General features: G+C 54.1%; 2 protein-coding genes across 2 annotated transcripts in view; both read right to left on the reverse strand.

Moving 5' to 3' along the window:
* SMG6 (SMG6 nonsense mediated mRNA decay factor) overlaps positions 1-3,417 on the reverse strand; it is a 55,841-nt gene extending 52,424 nt beyond the window's left edge. The window contains 1 exon segment of the mRNA XM_087702807.1: positions 3,269-3,417. Coding sequence (XP_087558933.1) covers positions 3,269-3,383 — 115 coding nt within the window. The 5' untranslated portion in view covers positions 3,384-3,417.
* A 2,955-nt stretch (positions 3,418-6,372) lies between these two features.
* Positions 6,373-22,545, reverse strand: POLDIP2 (DNA polymerase delta interacting protein 2). Its single transcript, XM_087702819.1, has 11 exons — positions 22,312-22,545; positions 20,887-20,968; positions 17,838-17,935; positions 16,851-16,947; positions 14,714-14,789; positions 12,919-13,026; positions 9,312-9,448; positions 8,391-8,417; positions 8,131-8,256; positions 7,904-7,983; positions 6,373-7,332 (listed from the first exon to the last, which is right to left on the reverse strand). Exons 1-11 carry the CDS (start codon positions 22,479-22,481, stop codon positions 7,218-7,220), a joined length of 1,116 nt encoding a protein of 371 aa, XP_087558945.1. The 5' UTR covers positions 22,482-22,545; the 3' UTR covers positions 6,373-7,217.
* Positions 22,546-22,625: the final 80 nt, after the last annotated feature.

Genomic DNA, 22,625 nt, shown 5'->3' on the forward strand with positions numbered 1-22,625 from the left:
AGACACGGCAGACTCTCTTGAACAAGAGCAGAAGCTCCGGATGGAAACACCGTTGGCCCTGCCATCTTTTGCCTATTCGCTCTGCTGGCATCCTGCCATAAAGCGCAGAGGAAGGGGGGGAGGAGATTGGGGAAGTGGGGAATGGGCACGGGGAGGAACAGGGGAGGGGGGGTGATAGGAGCCAGAGCAATAGCAGTAGACTTATATACCGCTTCATAGGCCTTTCAGCCCTCTCTAAGCGGTTTAGAGTGTCAGCATATCGCCCCCAACAATCTGGGTCCTCATTTTACCCACCTCGGAAGGATGGAAGGCTGAGTCAACCCTGAGCCGGTGAGATTTGAACCGCCGAACTGCTGATCTAGCAGTAGCCTGCAGTGCTGCATTTAACCACTGCGCCACCTTGGCTCATAGGTGTCAATCAAGGACGGAGCGTGAGAATAAAAGGCAAAACTCCCCCAAAAAGGCACCTAAACCTCAAAGCCGTTGTGAAAACATCTGAAATGAATCCTCTTGGGGCACTGATCGGTCAAAGGGGGGAAATGCCAAGCTTTGACACTCAGATCCAGCTTTGATCAGGTGGTTGTTACTGCTTGAACTTAGTAACTTTCCCTTCAGCCGTGGAGTCGAGGGGTTTTCTTCCAAAGGAACCAAGTCAGGACGCAGGGCTTAAAACTTTAACACCATCACAATTTAAGTGTCCACGCAGCCCAACTCCCAGCGCAAGAGAGCACCAAGGGCTCCCACTTTTCAACCCGGAGCTCAAAATATTCTGTTGGTAGCCAAGGCGGCTTCCTCCGTCTCTCTTCCCTACCAGAGGCCTGGCTTGGGCTGACGGAGTATATTACATTTATGTGTACAGCCGGTCTTGTACGTTGCAGCAATGTACAAAGCGCAAGCAAACTGCACGGCTGAATGTGTGGACGGAAGCTATTTCAGTTTCAGAAAGACGTTTTGGAGAGCACAAGGGAGTTCTACGCACAGGTAGTCCTGGACTCACGACCATTCTTTTAATGGCTGCTTGAAGTTACAAAAGAACTGAAAGACGTGACTTGTGACTGTTTTTCACACGTGGCCAGTGGTGGGGTTCAGCCAGTTCGCACCACTTCAGGAGAACCAGTTGTTAACTTTTGGTGAACTGGTTGTTGGAAGAAACCATTAGGGCAGAGAACCGGTTGTTAAATTATTTGAATCCCACCACTGCTTATGACCCTTGCAGCATCCCCTCGGTCACATGACCACGATTCAGAGGCTTGGCAACTGGCTCATATTTATGACGGTCGCAATGTCCCGGGGCCTTTGAGTCAATGAGGAAGCCAGATTAACTTAACGACTGTGCCAAGAAAGGTCCTAAAATGGGGCAAAATGTACTTAACTGTCTTGCTTAGCAATGGAAATTTTGGGTTCAGTTATGGTCATTAAGTGGAAGAGCTACCTGTCCCCATAAGGCTCTTCTCCTGGGTGATGGACCAAGATCTTAGATGAGCCCACGTGGTTCTGAGCAGGTTTGCTACTTTTGACTCATTTTTTAAAACTTTTATTAGGACTATTTCCACAGCCACAAATTGTGAGTGGGGCAGCTTTATAAATCCCTTAAACAAATAAATGCATTTTCCAAGAGGGCTTCCTGTGGTTTTTAACCAAAATGGGAGGAAGTACCAAGCGGATGGCCTCAAGGTTCAGCTGTGGGTCTTATACTCAGCAATACATTAATGAGCGACCGAGATGAAAAAGTAAGAGGTTTGCTGATCAGATTTAGAAATTATGCAAAACTGGGTTGACTAATATTCAAGAGGATTAAAAAAAACCAAGATAGGTTGGATAACTGGGTGAAAAACTAACAAAATCAGATTTAGCATTCTGAATGCAGAGACAGGATATGACCTGGTGGTGACCTATGAGATGTGAAAATGATGTCGAAAGTGTAGTTCATAAGGTGACTGTGAGTCAAACATTATTACCTGGCTTCTGAAAAGACAAACACAATTCTAGGTATATCAAAGAGTCAATTCCAAGTACATCAAGATAGAATCCCAGGTACATCAGACACAATTCCAAGAACATCGGAGACACAATCCCAGGTACATCCAAGTGTGGTCGTCCAATAATAAGAGCCAACTGTCTATGGAGAGTCTCAGTCATCCAGGTCATGGTTGTCCCAAAGGAACTTTTTCAAGAGGCAACTCGAGAAAGTCCAGTTGCCTTTGGGACCATAAGAACCAACTCTTCCATTCCACGTGTCCTTGGTTCAGATCCTCCCTCAGCACAGGACCCGATTCTTGGGATCCACCCTGTAACAACAAGGGCTCCAAGAAATGAGCCCAGGTGCCCAGGAAGGCAACACTGATAGTTAGGACATGAGATGATAAAGGTACCAAAGGGAGATTTTGTATGTGGACATGTCTGCAACACACAAGTGTTCAACTATTTGAAGATTCTCCCGCTTTCTCTACACTCTCTGTCTCTCCAAAAGATGCAACTCAAAATAATAGTTCCAGGAAGCAGTTTCAGCAAAAGGCCAGGAAAGGTTCCTCAAAGGCAAGATCAGCTCCAACCAGGGAGGGAGTGGGGGCTCCCCTTTGTCAGAGGGACAGACCCTCACTCCCCCCCCCAATACTTCCATTTGGAGTCTCATGTGGCTATTTGTTATTTCAACTTCAAGCCTGTCCAGCTGCACAAATTACAAGGAGAAACAAACAGCAAAGATATCAAACTAGAGCGGAAAGGGGGGGGGGTCCCACTCTTGGCTCCTTTAAGAACTGTGGACTTCAATTCCCAGAATTCCTCAGCCAGCGTTCAAAGGGGCAAAACTGCTGGAGAATTCTGGGAGTCGAAGTCCACAGGTCTTAAAGGGGCCAAGGATGGACACGCCCCCCCCGAACCAAGCAACCCCCCCCCCCCCGGGCCCAGGGAGGGTAAACAGGTTTAGATAGACTACGAAAGGAGACCCCGGAGGGGGGCGAGGCGGGGCAGCCGCCGCCACTCCAGCTGACCTCTTCGCAAGGGGTGGGGGCAAAGAGAGGCCTTCCGGAAGGGCCCCCATGGCGGAAGTCCCCGGGTCCCCTTAACGGACCGGCAAGGCCTTGTGGGAGCTGTAGTCCGGGCCAGATCGAGGAGGAAAGACTGAGCAGGCGCGGAGCGCGCGCAGGTGTTCAGGGAGGGAGGGAGGGAGAGAGGAGGGGGCACCAGCGCGCCACGCCCCCCGGCCACCCTACTTCGCGCCGCCGCCAACCGACCAACCAGCCAGCCAACCCGCCTGCCGCGCCCTCACCTGGGCCGCCCCTCCCGTGCGTCGCCGCCGCCGCCGCCGCGTCCGCCGTGGCCAGGATCCCCCGCCGGAGCTCCGCCGCCGAAACACGGACCCGCTCCAGACCTGTCGCCGCCATCTTGGCTCGCCGAAGCCAAGGAAACAAACGGCGGACGGTGGCCGAGCGCGGACAAACCGGCCCTGGTGCCTCACCGCGCATGCGCCGGTTAGAGCGGAGGGGGCGGGGTTTGGCTCGAGCCCTGCCCACGTGCGACGCTCGCGGGTCCTGGCCGTGGGAAGCGGGCGGCGAGGCTGGGCAAGGCGAGGGCTGCAGCAGCCCCGGGCCGGTCGCTGAAGCCGAGCCTGGATCTCTCGGGGCTTCTGTAATGCGGGCGACTTTACGACTCGTGGACTTCAACTCCCAGAATTCCTCAGGCAGCTGGTTTTGGAACTTTGGGAGTTGAAGTCCACAAGTCATAAAGTCGCCCAGGTGGGAGAGCCCTGATGAAGTGGATCCTGCAGCGTTCAGCGGGTTGGGTTGCATGACCTCCTAGGTTCCCCTAACTCTTGCTTTTATGGAGACTCGGCTATTTCAGGAAGCCCCGGGGCTTTGAGATTCTCAACAAAGCCCCCGTCCACTGGTGGGGAAATCCAGGGTGATTGGAGCCCCCTCCGTCAAGCGCTTGTGTCCCTGGCTCCGCTCTCCTTCCAGGGGAAGAAGAATCAATCAGAACGGATGCGGTTGGACGAAGAGCAAGCGCCCCAATAGAGGCAGTCCTCGCTTTACAACCAAGATTTCTGCTGCTAGATTTCTGGAAGCATAGAGAGGAACCCTGCCCCACTGTGATATCAAGAGGGGCTGTAATGGAGAGGGTTTCCTCTTTAAACTCTTGGGAGTGCTTCTTAGTCAAGATCTCACCTGGAGAAACAACAGGTCCCTGGTGATTGATTGGAAAGGCCCAACAGAGACTTCATTTCCTTAAGAGTCCTGCAAAAAAAATCAGGTCCACCATAGAAAGTGTCCTCACATATTGTATTACAGCAGTGTTTCTCAACCTTGTCAACTTGAAGATGTCTGGACTTCAACTCCCAGAGTTCCCCAGCCAGCATTCGCTGGCTGGGGAATTCTGGGAGTTGAAGTCCAGACATCTTCAAGTGGCCAAGGTTGAGAAACACTGTCCTAACCACTGCTGGGGAATTCTGGGAGTTGAAGTCCAGACATCTTCAAGTTGACAAGGTTGAGAAAGCTGTATTACAGTATGGTGTGGTTTAACAGCTGCAGACAGGAAGGCCCTACAGAGAGTGATCAATTTGGATTGAAAGCATTGGTTGCCCTCTGACCCCACTGGACGACATCGCCAGGTCTCGCTGCTTTAGCAGAGTAAGGAAGATACTCAGAGATGATTCACACCCTGGTCAGTGTCTCTCTGCACTTCTGCCATCAGGCATGGTAGGCATCAAAGCATAGCCAGCCAGAGGTTTAAAGATAGTTTCTATCCTTGGGCTGTGAGACATACAACCACAATCACTCCATGCAGACGCTAGTTTTCCTTTTTCTTTGCACCAGTGAGGTTAAAACCAATTTCGTTGTATTTAAGCACAATGGCAATAAAGATTATACTTATAAATGAACCATTAGCAGTTTTGCCTCATTTCATTTTGCGAGTTTTCTTGACAGTCTTTTAAGTAAATCACTGCACTTAAGTAAGTCACACAGTTGGGAAGTTAATCTGACTTCTCCATGGACTTTGCTTGTCAGCTGGTCGCAAAAGGGGATCATGTGACACCCAGAGAGAGCTGTCGTAAATACGAGCCACTTGTCAAACCTCTGAATTTTGACCCCGTGGCCATGGGGATGCCACAATGGCTTTAAGTGTGAAAAACGGTCGTATGTCACTATTTCCAGTGCCAATGTAACATTGAACAGTCGCTAAATGAACTGTTGTACCTCGAGGGGTACTTGCAAGCCCCCCCCCCTCTTCCCCATGGGACGGTTGTGGGGATTCAGCCACAGGGCTCTTGTGGGTGGGGAGAAAACGGGAGGCAGGAGGAAGTGAAAGCAGAGCCGAGGTGGCGCAGTGGTCAGAGTGCAGTACTGCAGGCCACTTCAGCTGACTGCTATCTGCAGTTCAGTGGTTCTAATCTCACCGGCTCAAGGTTGACTCAGCCTTCCATCCTTCCGAGGTGGGTGAAATGAGGACCCGGATTGTTGTTGGGGGCGATATGCTGACTCTGTAAACCGCTTAGAGAGGCCTGAAAGCCCTACGAAGCGGTATATAAGTCTAACTGCTATTGCTATTGCTAAAGCAGCCGCTTGCTGTCCTGAGCTCCCCTGAGGGGAGGAAGCTCCGAGGCTGCCATTCTGTGCTGGGAGGAGGGGCTGCTGGTGGGGAAAAGCCTCCCTCGCAGCCTCTGAGGACACACAGAGCTCTCATGCCAAAGGCGCCTGGAGGGAAGCCTAGGCCACGAGAGCCACAGGGGGCATGCAGAGCCTTCTCTGTGGACACACGTGGGCCACTACCAGCTGCTCTTCCGGGTTCCGTTGCAGGCATGCGCACCATCCCGCTGGGCTTTGCGGACCCCAGAAGAGAGCAGCTGCGTGCGACGGGACCCGGAAGAGCAGCTGGCCGATGCGCACATGTGCCCTGGGCAGCTGTTCTCTTCCGGGTTGTGGTGCTCCGGTGGGCATTCCAGTTTCGGTCCTCAGTGTGGAAAAGATTAGCCATCATGTTCCAGTGGCTTCCCTGCCAGGGTTGGTGGGTTCCTCTGGGGCCTTCCTTAATTAAGACTTTTCACTGTTAAATTACCCACAAGCCCCAAATCCACCCTCTTCACACTGATGATGTTACCTACTCCGGTACTGAAACGCCTGCAAAGAAACCATCAGGCTCAGAGAGCACCCAGGACCCCCCCAGTCCTCCTCCTCCTCTCCACAAACCTCACTCCCTTCTGATGATGTTACCTAGTCCGGTCACAAAACGCCTGCAAGGAACCCACGAAGTACACAGAGCACCCAGGACCCAATGCTCCGGATGTCTTGTGAAGCCAGCACTCAACCCTAGGCGCACGCCATGCTCTCTGGCAGAGACACACCGCCTCTTTCCAAAAGACAAAGGGAGCCAGGAGAGTCAGAAGTCCTCGTTTTATTACAAGCGCAGAGGTCCCCCTCCGTGGCACGCGGGATGGTTCCTAGAAGCTGGGATGGCTGAGAAAGGGCCTCATAGCTGGGAGCCCCGTGGCAGGTAGAGGCTCTGGGCATCTTCCTCCCAATTTGGCACCAGGAGCCTCGTTCTGCCAGGTGTGCCAACCCCAGGTGGCTGGAGGAAATCTCCGGCCTTCCAGCTGCTTCGCAAAGGTCAGTTTCCTGCAGTTGATTTCGACGTAGGCAGCTGCCCCCCCACCCGAGTCCCCTGGCCACAATTCAAAGCAACCGAACAGGGCGGGGGAAGAGACTCTGAAAACAAGGCCAGGGGGGGCTAACAGGTTGGGTGCAAAGTGGCCTGGCAAGAGTGGGGGGGGGCGTGAGGGGGGAACAATGCCATCCAAGCGCCAGAAGGACCTGGGCTTTACCTCCTGCTGCCCCCCCCGCCCCCCCCTGCAAAGGGGGATCAATGGACAGGCAGGTGACAAGGAAGGTGGAGCCGTTAACAGGGAGGCCGGTTTATTGAAGGAAGAAACACACCACCTCACATCTGGAAGAGTCCGCAGGCCTTCGGAGAGCTTGGCGGCTTCCGTCCGGGACAGCTGTGTTCCAGGTGCCCCCAGTCGGGAGGCCGGTGGCGAGGGGGGGCAGAGACGGCCAAAGCCCGCCCCCCTCAAGGTCCAAGGGGGCCCCTTTCGGCCATTGTCCAGGATGGAGTCAGGGGGCGGGAGGGAGGCTCTTGTCGGCCCTTGAGGCCTGGGGGGGTCCTGGGAGGAAAACTGTCCAGAGCTTGGGCAAAAGGGGGGAGGGGGCTGGCTTCCTAAGGCTGCTCTACCAGTGGAGGCCAGAAGGGGGCGTCTTCTCGTCCTTATTGCTTTCCAGGGAGAAGGGGGGGATCCGGACATCGAAATGGGAGCCGTCGGGCCGCTCAAAACGGAAGGTGCCCCTGGGAGGGAAGGAAGGAAGGAGCCCAGGTGAGCCTCTACCAGACGGACGTATAGAGGGCCACAACCGGGCCCAACACTTCTGCTGCTAAGCGAGACAGTGCCTAAGTGAGTTTTGTCCCAGTTTGCGACCTTTCTTGCCACGGTGGTTAAGTGAATCGGGCTTCCCCCATTGACTTTGCTTGGCAGAAGGCCACCAAAGGGGATCACAAGGACGACCGTCATAAATATGAGTCAGTTGCGCCCGAATTATGACCACAGGGATGCTGCAACAGTCATAAGTGTGAAAAACGGTCGCAAGTCACTTTTGTCAGTGCCGCTGTAACTTTGGTCCCTAAACGAGCAGTTGTAAGTCGAGGCCTCCCTGTCCTCGGCCACTGAGAAAAGGGTGGGAAGGAGAGGCTGCGGCCAGCCCTCCCCAGGGGCCGCGTTCCTGCAAGGACCCCTTGGGGGGCTCAGAGCTCCCAAGCGCCCCCCCCCCGCCTTCCCCTCTCCGGAGACAGGAGGCCCCGGCCAGACCCCCCAGGCAGAGACGGGCTCTTCCCCCCCCCCCCGCCAGGCCCCCAGGCTCACCACATGTGCCCGCTGGACGCCTGCAAGGAGACGTGGCTGCTGTACTGGAAGGCCGGCTGCTCTTTGGAGAGGACCGGCTCCTGCAGGGGGAAACGGCCGTCAGGGGCCCCCCAAGGAGGCTGGGCAGAGTCCTTCGCTCTTTGGAAGAGGGGGAGGGGGGGGGCTCCACAAAGGGAGACCCCCCAGGACGAGCCTCTGCTGGGACACCCTCCCCTCCCCTTACTCACCCGGCCCACCACTCCCCGGCCACGCACGGTCTCCAGGGTGCCCGACAAGCTGAATATCCTCCAGTGCCGTTCCCGGAGCTGCACAACTTCATTGTTGAGGTTTTCCAGGCGGATGCAGTAACGCCACTGGACCGGGGAAGAGGGGGGGGAGAGAAAGCAGGCTCCAAATCAGAGGGTCCCCTCACCCTTCTGAGGACTGAGAAAGGCTTCTGCGCCCCCTCCCACCCCCCATCGACCGCCATGAGAACGGGGAGACTCACCCAGTAAACGTGGGAGTTCTGCGCTTCCTGTGGAGAGAAGAGGGAGAGGATGTTCCCCATGGCTGAATACCAGCTCAGCCCCCCTCCCTCACCCCACACAATCTCACCCGGATGGCAGGGCTGACCCTTGCAATGTTCACTCCCTGGGTCAAGACCTGAAAGGGCCAACAGGAGCGCCAGAAGCACCCACAGCGGCATATTCTTGGTCTCTCTGTCCGTCTGTCTATCTACCTACATAACTACCACCCACGGGAGAGTGTGGAATATTTGCTACTTTCTCTGCCTTTAGTTTATACTTTCTTTTTCTCCTTTACATTCTAGTGTTTTTTTCCCTTTACAGCGGGTCCTTGACTTATGACCACAATTGAACCCAAGATTTCCGTGGCTCGGCGAGACAGCTGTTTCAGTGAATTTTGCTCCGGCTTACGACCTTTCTTGCCAGTCGTTAAATGAACTACTCCAGTTGTTAAGCTAATAACACGGTTGTTAAGTGACTCAGGCTCCCTCATTAGCGGGTCAGGAGGTCGCAAAAGGGGATGACATGATACAGAGGACCCCCCCCCCCCCTCCAGACCCTGTGATTCTTGAAGGAAGCAGCGGCCAAGGGCCTGAGCCAGTGTTTCTCAACCTTGGCGACTTTAAGTCCCGTGGACTTCAACTCCCAGAATCCCCCAGCCAGCTATGCTATGCTGGCTGGGGGATTCTGGGAGTTGAAGTCCACGGGACTTAAAGTCGCCAAGGTTGAGAAACACTGGCCTGAGCATTTCGGTCACATGATGGGGCTACAGTCGTGTCCCTTTTCTCAGAGCGCCTGAAACTTCGAAAGGTCCCTAAACTGACGGTTGTAAGTCGAGGACTGCCTGCCCTGTGCTCTGCCCCTTGGCATTGCCCTTCATCGCTGCCAGGACTGGCCCCACCTACCCGCATGCCCATGTAGAAGGGGATGACGGTGACCCGGATGTTCTCGGTGGTCTCCCGGTGGACGTCGGAGAGCTCCAGCCACGGGTGGTTCTTCTCCTGCCAGGCGCAGAGCGTGTCCCTCGCCACGAACGGGGGGGCTGGGGAGAAGAGGAAACTGTCAGGAGAGAGAGAGGGGCTGCCCACCCAAGCCCCCCACCACAGGACGGCCGGTTATTAAGCAGTCGTCAGCTGGGCTGGTTGTTATCACGTGACCATGCCTGATTTTACGGCCGTTTTGGGGGACAACGGTCATTAAGCAAACCCACTGTTTCCTATGGGAGGCTTTTTGTCAGAAACGGGACGTAAAAATGCCACTTTCCAGAAACAACGTCATAAACCAGAGTCACCCGAATGCAGGATACTACAAGCAACTATAAAAAGCGGGCTGATAGTCGATTGGTGGAATTATTCATAATAGAAAACAGTGATATACAAATATAAATGGTTGGTAAAAAAAATCTTTTTCTATCAGATGGGGATTATATAAAGGTATACTGTTATCAAATAGACAATCAAGAATGTAAGGGAATTATATGAATACTAAACATTTGTTAAAAATCTACACTGTGTACGGGCTCTGGGAAGTCAGGGGGGGAAGGGAGGTGGGGTCTTAGGGGGGAGGGGGGATATATAGTATGTGTTAGATTTTAAAGTAACGTGATTGCACTTGTATACTGTTGCTCTTCAATTCCAGTGTAAAAATAGGACAAGCTGAATATATTAATAGATAGTAGAAATACACTGAAGGGAGGAGTAGAGGGATAGAAGAAAGAGGGGTAGAGAGGGTGGGAGAGAGGACGGGAGGGAGGGTGAGAAGGAAGGGAGGGAGTGGACTGGGAGAGAGGAGTGGTAGAGGGGGAAGGGAAGTAGGGTAGAGGGGGATGATGGAGGGAAGATGGAAAGTTGGAGGGGGGCGAAAGAAAGGGTGTATGGAAGGTCGAAGAGGTACATTGGGTTTCTATTTTGGGGGGTACTATTGACAAGAGGAATGGCTGTGTTTATTTTTTAATGTTATATGGCCCCGGTTCTGCACAGTATATATGTGACTGTACGAAAATGAAAATGGAAAATAAAACACATTTACATTAAAGAAAAAGAATGTAAGGGAATTATGATTTATTGGAAAAAATAATAATACTAATCGTAACTGAACGTATACTGTACAATGAAAGTGAAGGCATTTAGTTATACTAGATGAAAAATCTGAGATGGTAAATATTATTCAAGAATATGGATGTTAAAACACCTGTAACCAAACGACATGCTGGATGTGATGATGCTTTTTTTATTGTTGTGTGTATGTGTTGTCTATGTAATAAAAATTAAAAAATTTTTTTTAAAAAAAGTGGGCTGGGTGTGGAGATGTGGAGACTCTAGAAAGAGGGCAGAGAAGAGCAACCAGGATGATGAGGGGATGATTGGAGGCTCAAACAGACGATGGACGGTTGCAGGAACTGGGCCTGGATAGTCCAGGGAAGAGAAGGACCAGGGGAGACAGGAGAGCATCTTCCAGTATTTGAGGGGCTGCCCCAGAGAGGAGGAAGGGGGTCCAGCTATTTTCCCAAAGCACAAGAAAGAAGAGAGAGAGAGAGGAAGGAAGGAAGGAAGGAAGAAGAAAGAAAGAAAGAAAGAAAAAGAAAGAAAGAAGGAAGGAAGGAAGAGAAGAAAAGAAGGAAAAAATAATAAAAAAGAGAGAGAGACATGGCTAGCCTAGGGAAGAGAAGGACCAGGGGGAGACAGGAGAGCATCTTCCAATATTTGAGGGGCTGCCCCAGAGAGGAGGAAGGGGGTCAAGCTACTCTCCAAAGCACAAGAAAGAAAAGAGAGAGAGAGAGAGGAAGGAAGGAAGGAAAGAAGGAAGGAAGGAAGGAAGGAAGGAAGGAAGGAAGGAAGGAAGGAAAGGAAGACAGAAGGAAGGAAGGAAAAAATAATAAAAAAAGAGAGAGAGACATGGCTAGCCTAGGGAAGAGAAGGACCAGGGGAGACAGGAGAGCATCTTCCAGTATTTGAGGGGCTGCCCCAGAGAGGAGGAAGGGGGTCAAGCTATTTTCCAAAGCCCCCGAAGGCCAGAGAAGGAAGAATGGATGGAAACTGACCAAGGAGAGATTCAACCTGGAAATAAGGAGGAATTTCCTGACAGTGAGGACAATCAACCCATGGAACAGAAGTTGCCACCAGAGGTTGTGGGGGCTTCATCACCTGAGACTTTCAAGAAGAGATTGGACTGCCATTGGTCAGAAATGCTGTAGGGCCATGATGGTGGCACGCAAAGCCATTTCTGAGGGCGTTGCCCTGTCAGCTCCAGCATGAAGCCCAGCTGATTTTTGGCCTTGATTTTTGGCCTTGATTTTCGGCCATTTTTCGCCCTCTGGATGCTTCCTCCGGAGGGGAGAAACGGCCCAAGGTTTGGGAACAGACTCTCAGTTTGCACATTGGGCTGTTTTTTGCCCTCCGGAGGCTTCAGGGAAGGAGAAAAATGGCCCCACAGGCAACCCGGAAGTCTGTTCCCGGACGTCCCGTGTGCTTGTTGGGACGTTTCTCGCCCTCCTCAGGCTCCAAGAAAGCCTCTGGAAGCTGGGGAGGGAGAAAAACGGACCTGCCAGGTTCACTGGAAGTCGGAGACTGGGCCGTTTCTCACCCTCCCCAGGCTCCAAGAAAGCCGTGCGCGCATGTGTGGGGCATTGGTGTGTGTCACACACGCATGCGCAGGGGGCACGAAGCAGGGGGGGGCATTAAATTATGGGGGTGGGCATGGGAGTGCATGCAATAGCACCTGCACGTGTGCTTTTGACACCCGAGGCAAAAAAGATTCCCCATCAGTGGTGTAGGGTGTCCTGCGTGAGCGGGGGTTGGACTAGATGGCCTCTAAGGCCCCTTCCAACCCTGTTGATCTGCTAAATCCAGGTCCTAAGGATGTTTTGTGGGCTCCATCATTGCTCTGGCTTGTCATCACTTAAGGAAAGTAAAATCCCCTTCGGGATAGAACCGCTTCCTTCCTGATGGGCTGAGGGGGGGGGGGACCCCTCCAGCAGCGTCTCTGACCCACACGGGGGACCCGCAACCACTTTTGGCCGGTTGGGGAAGCGCCGAGCCCTTGATCTGTCCAGCCACAGGCTGAAAACGCTTCAGAGGACAGCTCTGGACTGGTCGCAGCAGGTCCTCCACTTATGACCGCTGCAGCATCCCCGTGGTGACGTGATCAAAATCCAGGCACTCAGCCGGTGGCCTCCATGTACGACGGTTGCCCGTATCCCGGGCTCACCCTTCCCAGCCGGCTGATAAACAAAGCCAGCGGGGGAAGACACGACGGCTTAACGACGGCTCACTTAGCAATGGCTGTGATCCGCTTAGCAACCATGGCAAAAAGGTCGTGCAACTCACTCAGCAACTGCCTCGCTTAGCAAGGGACGCTTTTGGGCTCAATCGGGATTGTAAGTCAAGGACCCCCAGTACTGCGGGGAGGCTGAGAGAATCTGTGGGAAGGGCCTCCCCCCACACACCCCTCCGAAACCCCCTTCAGAGGCCAGCCCTGTCCCTGGAGTGGGGAGGGGGCTGGGGGGGGCGGTACCTTTCGTCTGGTCGTAGAGGAGGAAGCGTTCGAAGAGCTCGTGCTGGATGGGCACCTGGTCCGTGGACGTGTAGGGCAGGATGTCCTCGTGGCTGACGTAGTCCAGTCCTGGGGAGGAAGAGGAAGGTTCATTCCACAGGCCAGAGAGGCTGCCGTGTGAACTTTAAAGCGGCCGAGTAGGGAAGGCCAGTGGCAGCACCAGAGGCCTGGGACAGGCAAGGAGGAGGAGGCCCTCCCCTCAGCTCCAGGGCCTCACCCTGCCTGTGTGTCTAACGCAGTGTTTCTCAACCTTGTCAACTTGAAGATGTCTGGACTTCAATTCCCAGAATTCCCCAGCAGTGGTTAGGACAGTGTTTCTCAACCTTGGCAACTTGAAGATGTCTGGACTTCAATTCCCAGAATTCCCCAGCAGTGGTTAGGACAGTGTTTCTCAACCTTGTCAACTTGAAGATGTCTGGACTTCAATTCCCAGAATTCCCCAGCAGTGGTTAGGACAGTGTTTCTCAACCTTGTCAACTTGAAGATGTCTGGACTTCAATTCCCAGAATTCCCCAGCCAGCTTTCGCTGGCTGGGGAATTCTGGGAGTTGAAGTCCAGACATCTTCAAGTTGACAAGGTTGAGAAACACTGGTCTAATGGACAGCAGGGCCTTCCTAGCTGTAACACAACTGATCACACACACACACACACCGAAAAGGTGAAGGCTCCGGGAAGAATCCACGAGGCCCTCGTGGGAGGAGGATTGCTTCTCTCCGCTTCACTTTTCAAGAATCTGGTTGCAGGATATTTTCCAGGTGTTACAGTTCCACTGGTTAAGTAGAACTTAAGTGAGGCTGCAAATATTTTCAGGCCACTCGGTGGTAGCCAACTCCGGCCTCTCTCCCTCTCCCAGCCAGCCACGGGAGGGATTAATGGCCTCAGAGATAGAGAGATGAAAGGGGACACCAAGAGCTGCTCAGGGCAGGGGCCTCGGTTGAAGCTTTCCAGCTAAATGGCCGCCCAGCTTCTGCTTGAACAGATCCAGCATCTTCTTCTTCCTGGGTCACCTTCCTCTCACCCAACTGCGGTTACTGTCCTACCTTCCACGAGGGGCCCTTGGTGCTCTCTGAAAGATGTTTCGTGGCCCGACGAGGTAACACCATCAGTGCGAGGAGGGAGGAGGGGTGCGTGGAATGGAGGAGGCCAGTGTAGTCCTTGGGGCCCTCTGAGCTTGGATGTTTACCTAGTTGGGTCCTTTCATGGTTCCAACTAGGTAACATCAACAGTGCCAGGGATGAGGTGACATCACCAGCGCCACTAACACTGATGCTGTTCCCTAGTTTGGGTCATGAAACGGTGCCAGGAAACCACCAAGCTCAGAGAGCACCAAGGATCCCGTAATCGTCCTTCTCCTCCGTGTCTTCCTCCCCACCACAAGCCCCACTCCCTCCCTCCTAACACTGATGATGTTACCTCGTTGGGTCTTGAAACGTCTGCAAGAAAGCCACCAAGGTAAGAGAGCACCAAGGACCTATCAGTCCTCCTCCTCCTCCTCTCCCTCCTAACACTGATGATGTTACCTCGTTGGGTCTTGAAACGTCTGCCAGAAAGCCACCGAGGAGAGAGAGCCACCAGGAGCCCTTGTTTCAACCCTGAGCTGCAAAGATTCTCCTTTGTTGGTTCCTACCTTTCAATCAGCACCTGCTTCCCTGTATTTTGAGGTCCCTTATTTGCCCTCTGGGACCGGCCTCCCTCGCAGCCCCCTCCTCCCAAGGGCGCAAAGGCCCCCTTCCCCGCCCTCCCTCGGCCTCCTTACCTGGGATCGCGTAGAGGGCCCGGCTGTCGTCGTGGTTGGCCAGGAAGGTCACGGCTTCCGTCTGGGATCTCTGAGACTGAGGGGAAACAGGAAGGCTGGGACTTGGACTGCACTCCAAGGCAGGAGGAAGCCCCGGGGGAGGCTGACGGGACAGCTCAGGGTTGACTCAGCCTCCCGTCCTTCCGAGGTGGGTCCAATGAGGACTTGGATTGTTGGGGGGCCAAAGGCTGACTGGGAACCGCTTAGAGGGGGCTGTAAAAGCCCTGCGAAGCGGTATGTGAGTCTAAGGCAGAGGGGCTCCACCTTCCTAATGCCGCGGCCCTTTAATGCAGCTCCCCGTGTGGTGGTGACCCCCAAATCATCAAATTATTTTATGTTTTCCGTATTTTTTTGAAAATATGTGTTTTCCGATGGTCTTAGGCGACCCGTGTGAAAGGTTGGGAACCACTGGTCTAAGGGCTATGGCTATCCCCCTGTTGTTGGGGCCTGCCGGGGTACTAGCAGCGGTGGCCTCTCCCATTGGGGGGGAAATGTTGGGCAGAGGCTTTCTTAAGGCCTACTGCATGATTGGGGGAGGGGGGGACAAGGGACAGCTGCTTGCAGAAGGTTCTCCCCCTGAGCAAATTCATTGTCTGTCTGCTTCCATTGCTGAGCTTTTAAAGTCTCGGCTGGCTTTTCTCCAACTTCAGCATCCCAAAGTCTTTTATCTCCTCCTGTTTGCAGAATGAGCTTCTTCATCCCCATTGCCGAAGACTCCCCATTGCCAAAGGCTTCCCTGCCCAGGGCCCAGAACACGGCTGGCCAAGGAACTCTGGGAGGCTGAAAGTCTTAAAGTGGCCACGTTTGGAGGCCCAGAAGGTTGGTGATCCAGATGTATGAAATGCCCCCCAAAGAGATGGATTTAATTGACTCAGCTTAGGAGGCTTATAAAAAATAACAATGGGAATCCATACGTGCCCCCAAGTATTTGTTAGTTGAAGTAACTTTGGTTTTAATAATTTAAATGTAAATTGCCCTGTTTTATGTCTGTAATTTATAGCTTGCTATCTCAATTGCTGTAAACCCTCTTGAATATTGTGCAGACACCAAGGCAGGATCTGATTTTTAAAATAAGCACATTTAAGCTTTCTGAGAATGGCAAGAGGCGAGGTAGGAGATATTGCTGACCTACGAAATTGCAATTCATGAATAGTATTATGGCAACTGGCTTCCAGTGTACCCCTTGTGGGGGGGGGGGATGAAGAATAGCAATAGCAGTTAGACTTATATACCGCTTCATAGGGCTTTCAGCCCTCTCTAAGCGGTTTACAGAGTCAGCATATTGCCCCCAACAACAATCCGGGTCCTCATTTTACCCACCTCGGAAGGATGGAAGGCTGAGTCAACCCTGAGCCGGTGAGATTAGAACCGCCGAACTGCAGATAACAGTCAGCTGAAGTGGCCTGCAGTACTGCACCCTAACCACTGCGCCATCTCGGCTCTATGAGGTTCTAGAAGAACCTCAGAAGACGGCAGGGGAGAAGGGAGACGTTTCTACATCGTCAGAGCAGGTTCAGGGAGCAGGGATGGGGCTCCCCACAACCCTCTGCAGCCCACAGTGTCAGACCAGCTAAGCGTCCTCAGAAACTGTGACACTGATTTATGTAGGCATGAAATTGATTTGCCCCCCCCCCCATCTCTCAGTCAATGTAAAAAACACTGAGAAACTTTAAAATAATCCATCTCAAAAAACCCAGCGATAGAAATACGAACAGGTAAATCATAAAATCACGGACAGGAGATGGCAGAAAGTGAGAGGGGCAAAAGAAGGGGAAGGGGGTGTCGGACTTTAATTGGTCAACACCCTCCACTGCGAAGCTCCCCCATCAGGCAGAGCCAGATCCTCAGGCAGGAGGCTGGGAGGGAGAGGTTCCAGGGGGCAGGAGACCCAGCAGGAAAGGCCCTTCTCTCGGACACCCCCAGCCAGGATGATTCCCTGGCTGACAGGATCCGCAGAATGCCCCCTCCGCCAGGGCAGGTGGGAGAGGCCAATCCCATCGGGGCCAAAGGGTCCTTCGGGTAGCCTGGAGGGCCGCGCATCCTCCCTCCCCTACTGGACAGACGGGAGGGAGGGAGGGAGGGAAGCGGAAGCACTTACTATGTGTGGACAGTCGCGAGCATCGATCAGGACCTGGTAGTACGTGTGTGTCTTGCCTTTCACTTCTTTGGATCCGTGTCCAGCCGCAGAATCACTCCTGGAACAAGAGAAAAGTGCTTCCTTAGCAGCGACCACAGGCGGTCCTCGACCTACGACCACAATTGAGGCCAACATTTCCGTTGCTAAGCGAGATCATTGTTAGGTGACTTTGTCCCTTTCTTGTCAGTCAAGTGAGTCCCTACGGTTGTTAAGGTGGGAACGGGGGTTGCTAAGCAAATCTGGCTCCCCCCTCCCCCAATTGACGTCGCTGGTCAGAAGGTCGCAAAAGGGGACCAGGGGACCCCGGGGGACTCTGGCCGCCGTAAGGACATGCCGGTTGCCAAGAGAACCTGAGTTCTGACCAGGTGATCTCTGGGGAGGCTGGGAAAATGGCCCTAAGTCACTTCTTTCAATGCCGTTGTAATTTTGAACCGTCACTAAACGGGCAGGTGTAAAGGGAGGACTACCTGTGCATTTCACCTACAACCAGCCGTGCCTTGGACTGAGCCAGGCGCCCCAATCACAGAGCCCCCCGAGGCCTTAAAGGGAGCACAGGAGCTTCTCTCTCTCCGTGTAGGAAAACCCCTCCCTCCCCCATGGCTTTATCCTCTGAATTCCCCCAAAGGGATCCGAACACAGCACCGCCTGAGGTGGTTGCCCCTGCAGGAAGCCTCCCCCACCCCCCCTGACTGCTTCTGCCCTAGGCAAAGTTTAGCCTGCCAGTCCCTGCAGGACTTTACAAGTTTGCAAAACTTAACGGAAACAAAGTGTGTGTCACAGAAAGACAGACTGGATGGGAGATCAAATATATCTTCCCAAATCCCTTATTTCCCCCTCTGCAGCCTCCCCCCTCCCTCCCTCCCTCCCCTGAGAGCCTTTGCTGCCTGTCACAAGGAGGGAGGGGGCCCTGCCTTGTCCCTCTGCTCCCCAGCGACTGCCCACACTCACTTTTCAGGCACAGGAGAAGCCACATCTCGGTCGTACAACCTGGCTTGCCAAGGAAAGAGGACGATTCCCCGGTATCCGAATATGCTGTGGAGGAAGAGCTGCAAGAGAAGGTGGGAGAAGGGCATCAAGGGAAGCAAGGCGGGGGGAGGGGGGGTCAGAGGGAAGGAAGGAAACCCCTCCCTCTGGAGCAGAGGGTGGGAGAGGAGACCTCCAGGTCCCATGGAGCTCATGGTTGAGTTGAGTTGAGTTGCATTTATTCATAGGCCGCCCTTTTCCCTGAGGGGACTCAGGGCGGCTAACAACTTGTATGGGAGGGGAAGACATACAATAACATAAAAACACAATATATAATTAAAACCAAGCAACATTCATACAACATTCGGGTGGGGGCGGACTACGGTCTTACCCCCAGGCCTGGCGGGATAGCCAGGCCTTGAGGGCTGTGCGGAAGGTCTGGAGGGTGGTGAGGGTGCGAATCTCCACGGGGAGATCGTTCCAGAGGGTCGGAGCTGCTACTGAAAAGGCTCTCCTCCGCGTAGTGGCCAGCCGGCACTGGCTGGCAGATGGAACTCGGAGGAGGCCTAATCTGTGGGATCTTATGGGTCGGGAGGAGGTAATTGGCAGGAGGCGGTCTCCCAAGTACGCAGATCCACTACCATGGAGGGCTTTATAGGTAGTAAGAAGCACCTTGAAGCGCACACGGAGATCAACAGGTAGCCAGTGCAGCTCGCGGAGGATAGGTGTTATGTGGGTGAACCGAGGTGCACCCACAATCGCTCGCGCGGCCGCATTCTGGACTAGCTGAAGTCGCCGGATGCTCTTCAAGGGCAGCCCCATGTAGAGCACATCGCAGTATTCAGTATGGTCACTTGCAGTGTCTCTAAGGGAGGGAGAGGCACAGAAAAGTCCAGAAACTTCACCCCATGCAGACGATCGGAAGCCGAGACTCATAATTCAAAGCAGCCCAAGGCAGTGAATCCCCTTAAAGCCTTTCACTTTCCAGACAATCCTCCCAAATCTTTTCTAATTCCTTTAAGCAGCCGAAGCCTTTAAACTCCACGGTGCTGTTTCCACTTCCTGGCTGCCAGGAGGCCGTGTCTACCCACCCCAGACCACCAAGCAAGGAACGGCTTACAAAACATCTCTATTTATTTATACCCCACGTTTATTACTTTATAAATAACTCAATGCATTTCCCCCATAACAGCAGCCCCGTGAGGTGGCTTGGGCCAAGAGAGAGAGAGAGAGAGAGAGGGACGGGCCCAAAGCCATCCGGCCGGCTTTCACATCTAAGGCAGGACTAGAACTCACCACCTCCTGGTTTCTAAGTCAGCCTTTTAATCAGTAGATCTGGGGTGTCAAAGTCACAGCGTCACATTTTCATCCCGCAATGTATTGCGACCCCCCCTTCGTTAACCGGGGTGGGTGTGGCCAGTGCGTGAAGCATCTGGGCCGCACGTTTTGACACCCCTGCAGAGACCCAGCTGGCTCTCAAGATGTGACACAAACTGTCAGGAGGCGACTCTTCTTTATGGTGCCAACCAGGCAGAGAACGAAAGGGAGGGTGGAAGTTCGTTCCTGCCAAGGCAGCCTCTCTCAGCAACCGAGAAAGAAACCACTCAGCTCCACTCCCCAGAATTAAGAGTACTTTTACTGGTCAGGAGCAGGTAGCAGCCAAGCAAAGCAAGGTCTGAGGCAAAAGCGCGCGAAATCATAGATATCAATATGTGACCCAGCCCTCTCCCCCTGGTAACCCCCATCCCACAGTCCAATCTGCAAATCCCTCAGGCCTCATGTGGGAGACATCTTCAAAAAGCATCGGTTGGTATGCAGGACGGTTGGCCTTGGCCACCTCAATCACTATCCCCAAAACTCCCTTTTCACAATCTCTCCTGTACTTAAAACTTCCCTTCCCAAATACCAGCCCCCCCCCCCCCCCGTTTCAATGGCAGCCGAAAGCAAATAGCGAAACAGAGGCCGACAGTTCCCTGAGCTCCTGGGGTTGGATCATCCCCTAAACTCCGCTGAAGATGAAATGTTCGGAAACCACGAGCTCAGAGAACGATCCTTCACCCTCGTCCTTCACCCGAGCGGCAGAGATTCCCTAGGGTGGCACTGAACAAACGTCTTAAGAAAAGTACTGCAGCAGCTTCTACTTGGAGCCAGTTCAGGAATCCTAGAGACCAAGAATGCTCTAAACCAGTGTTTCTCAACCTTGGGGACTTTAAGTCCTGTGGACTTCAACTCCCAGAATCCCCCAGCCAGCATAGCTGGCTGGGGAATTCTGGGAGTTGAACTCCACAGGACTTAAAGTCGCCAAGGTTGAGAAACACTGCTCTAAACTATCCTAGTCAATCGAATGTCTTTGGTGGCACCAGACTGAAACAGCAGCAATAGGAATTAATTAAATTAATTTAATTTATTAGATTTATAGGCCACCCAATCCCGGAGGACTCAAGGAAATCAAGGATGAACTGTGGGCTGGGTGGTTTCCTTGCAGACGTTGCCCAACTTTGGAACATCATCAGTTCAAGAAAGTGGGGTGCTTGTTTTCAGAGAGGGAGGAGGTGGAGGAGGAAGAGGAAGAAAAGGAGGAGGAGGATGACTGTGGGGCCAGTGGTGTTCTAGGATGGTGGTTTTCTTGCAGACATTTCATGATCCAACTAGGTAACATCATCAGTGCTAGAAGGGAGTGAGGGTTGTGGAGAGGAGGAGGAGGAGGAGGAAGACTGTGGGGGTTTTGACGCTCTTGCAAAATGCAGACATTTCATGATCCAAGTAACATCCTCAGTGCTAATAGGAAGTGGGGCTTCAAGAGAAAGAGGGAAGGAAGGAAGGAAGGAAGGAAGGAAGGAAGGAAGGAAGGAAGGAAGGAAGGAAGGAAGGAAGGAAGGAAGGCAAAAACGACAATTGGGGCTCTCTGAGTTGGGTGGTTTTCTTCCAGACGTTTCATTACCTGACCAGGGAGCATCAACCCCCGCCTTGAGGGAAGGGCTTGCTCCCCGTTAATGGACGAGGCGAAGCTGCTCCATCCACACAACCGACTCACCTGTCCCGTCTCGTATTTGCCATGCTGCTTTGGCACTTCAAAGACCCCGACCGTCTCTAAGACTTTGCCCTCGGGGCGGTTCCTGGGGTTGGGGGAAAGGAAAGAGCGGCGTTAGGCTCCCCTGGCAGGGCTCCCCACGGATGACCCCAGCAGCACCCAAAGTGCCCTCCCAGGCGCAGGTTCCCCCTTCGGCCCCCGCCCGGTAAGCTCCGTCTGGCAATGGGGGAAGGCCAGGAGGCCACGGGGAAAGAAGCAATAAAGAGCACCACCACCACGTGTTAAAAGTTTAACCGCGAGGCTCACTGAATGGCCACAAGTTTAGAGGGTGCTTGGAAGGCGGCCCTGGCTGAACCCTGAGAGGAATAACTTAGCTCTGGGCTCTCCAACCCCGGCCACTTTGTGGACTTCAACTCCCAGAGTTCCTCAGGCTCAGCTCTGAGTCGAAGTCCACAAGCCTTAAAGGGGCCGAGGGTGGAGAGCCCAGGGGGTCATCCACAGCTTCTGAAGATCAGGAGGTCAACCCAGGATCAGCAACATGGGACTTGCAACCAATAGGCCCGCTTGCCTGGCCCCTTCGCATTAACCAGGCTTAGAAAACCTGAACTCCCAGCCGCCTTCAGGGGAGCTTCGGTCCCGCCTGATTCCTAAGGCCTGCAAGGGGGCTGGGAGGGGGACTGGCCCCAGAACCTCCCCTCCTCCTGGCTTCTGGCTGGTGCCTTCTTCTCCAGCCCTGCCTGGCTCTGCGTGCACAGGTAGTCCTCAACGTACCACAGTTCGCTTAGCGACCGTTCAAAGTTACAACGGCACCGAAAACAAATGACTTAGGATCATTTCTCACACTTATGGCCATTGCAGCGTCCCCGTGGTCACATGAACAGAATTCGGGACTACAGGCCACCGACTCGCATTTATGACGGTCGTTGTGTCCCGGGGTTACGTGACCTTCCAACAAGCAGCCAATGGGGAAGCCGGATTGTGTTACTAACTTCACAACTGCAGGGATCCACTTAACAACCGTGGCGAGGAAGGCCGTACAATGGGGCACAATTCACTTGGCCTCCGCCTTGCTTAGAAGCAGAAACTCTGGGGTCAATTGTGGTCCTAAGTTGAGGACTATTGTCTGGTACCCATTGACTCCTCCGTAGAGACGCCGGAGAGACCCAACCTCTCCTTTGCTGCCCCCCCCCCCCGCTCCATGACATCGCAGCCAGCGGGGAGGGGGGGAGGGGCGATGCTGCCCGCAATGTGAAGCCCACCGACCCGGGCCAGCCCCCTCCCCACGCGCATGCGCCATGCCAACAAGGGGGGGGCAGCCCAGGGGGCTCCCCGTCCTCGGGGCGAACCTGGGAGCCAAGCGCGCGCCGGGATGCCAGGCGGAGGGGCTGGGCTACATGACCTCCAGGGGCCCCCCTCGGGGAAACCCACCGGGAGGAGAGGCAGCGCCGCGGGGGCAGGAGCTCCGGCCTCGCCCCGAGTGCCGCCCAGGCCGGGACCCGCAGCCCCCAGCGCAGGCAGGAGGGGGAGGAGGAGGAGGAGGAGGCCCGAGCCCGGCCCAGAGCCGCCCAGCACCGGCTCCTCGCTACCGCCGCCGCCATTCCGCGGCCCGAGCGAAGAGGCGTCTCTCAGGGCCCGCCGTGGCCCACAATGCCTCGCGCGGCCCTTCCGCGCAGCGGTTTGGCTCCTCTCGCGCGCCGTAGGAGGAGGGAGAGAAAGAAAAAGGGTAGAGGAGCGCGCTCGGG

Source organism: Thamnophis sirtalis, unplaced genomic scaffold, assembly GCF_051295495.1.
Source record: "Thamnophis sirtalis isolate CommonGarterSnake01/CBP01778 unplaced genomic scaffold, rThaSir2_p1.2 scaffold_17, whole genome shotgun sequence".
Classification (NCBI taxonomy): Eukaryota; Metazoa; Chordata; class Lepidosauria; order Squamata; family Natricidae; genus Thamnophis; species Thamnophis sirtalis.

What these genes read in the sequence shown, in the direction of transcription:
- POLDIP2 (XM_087702819.1), bottom strand. Translation starts at nt 22,481, where the DNA reads ATGGCGGCGGCGGTAGCGAGGAGCCGGTGCTGGGCGGCTCTGGGCCGG. An exon ending in CGGCGCTGCCTCTCCTCCCG is followed by an intron (nt 20,969 to 22,311) that starts GTGGGTTTCCCC and finishes CCCCAACCCCAG; the next exon opens with GAACCGCCCCGAGGGCAAAG. An exon ending in GCGTCCAGCGGGCACATGTG is followed by an intron (nt 7,333 to 7,903) that starts GTGAGCCTGGGG and finishes CTTCCCTCCCAG; the next exon opens with GGGCACCTTCCGTTTTGAGC.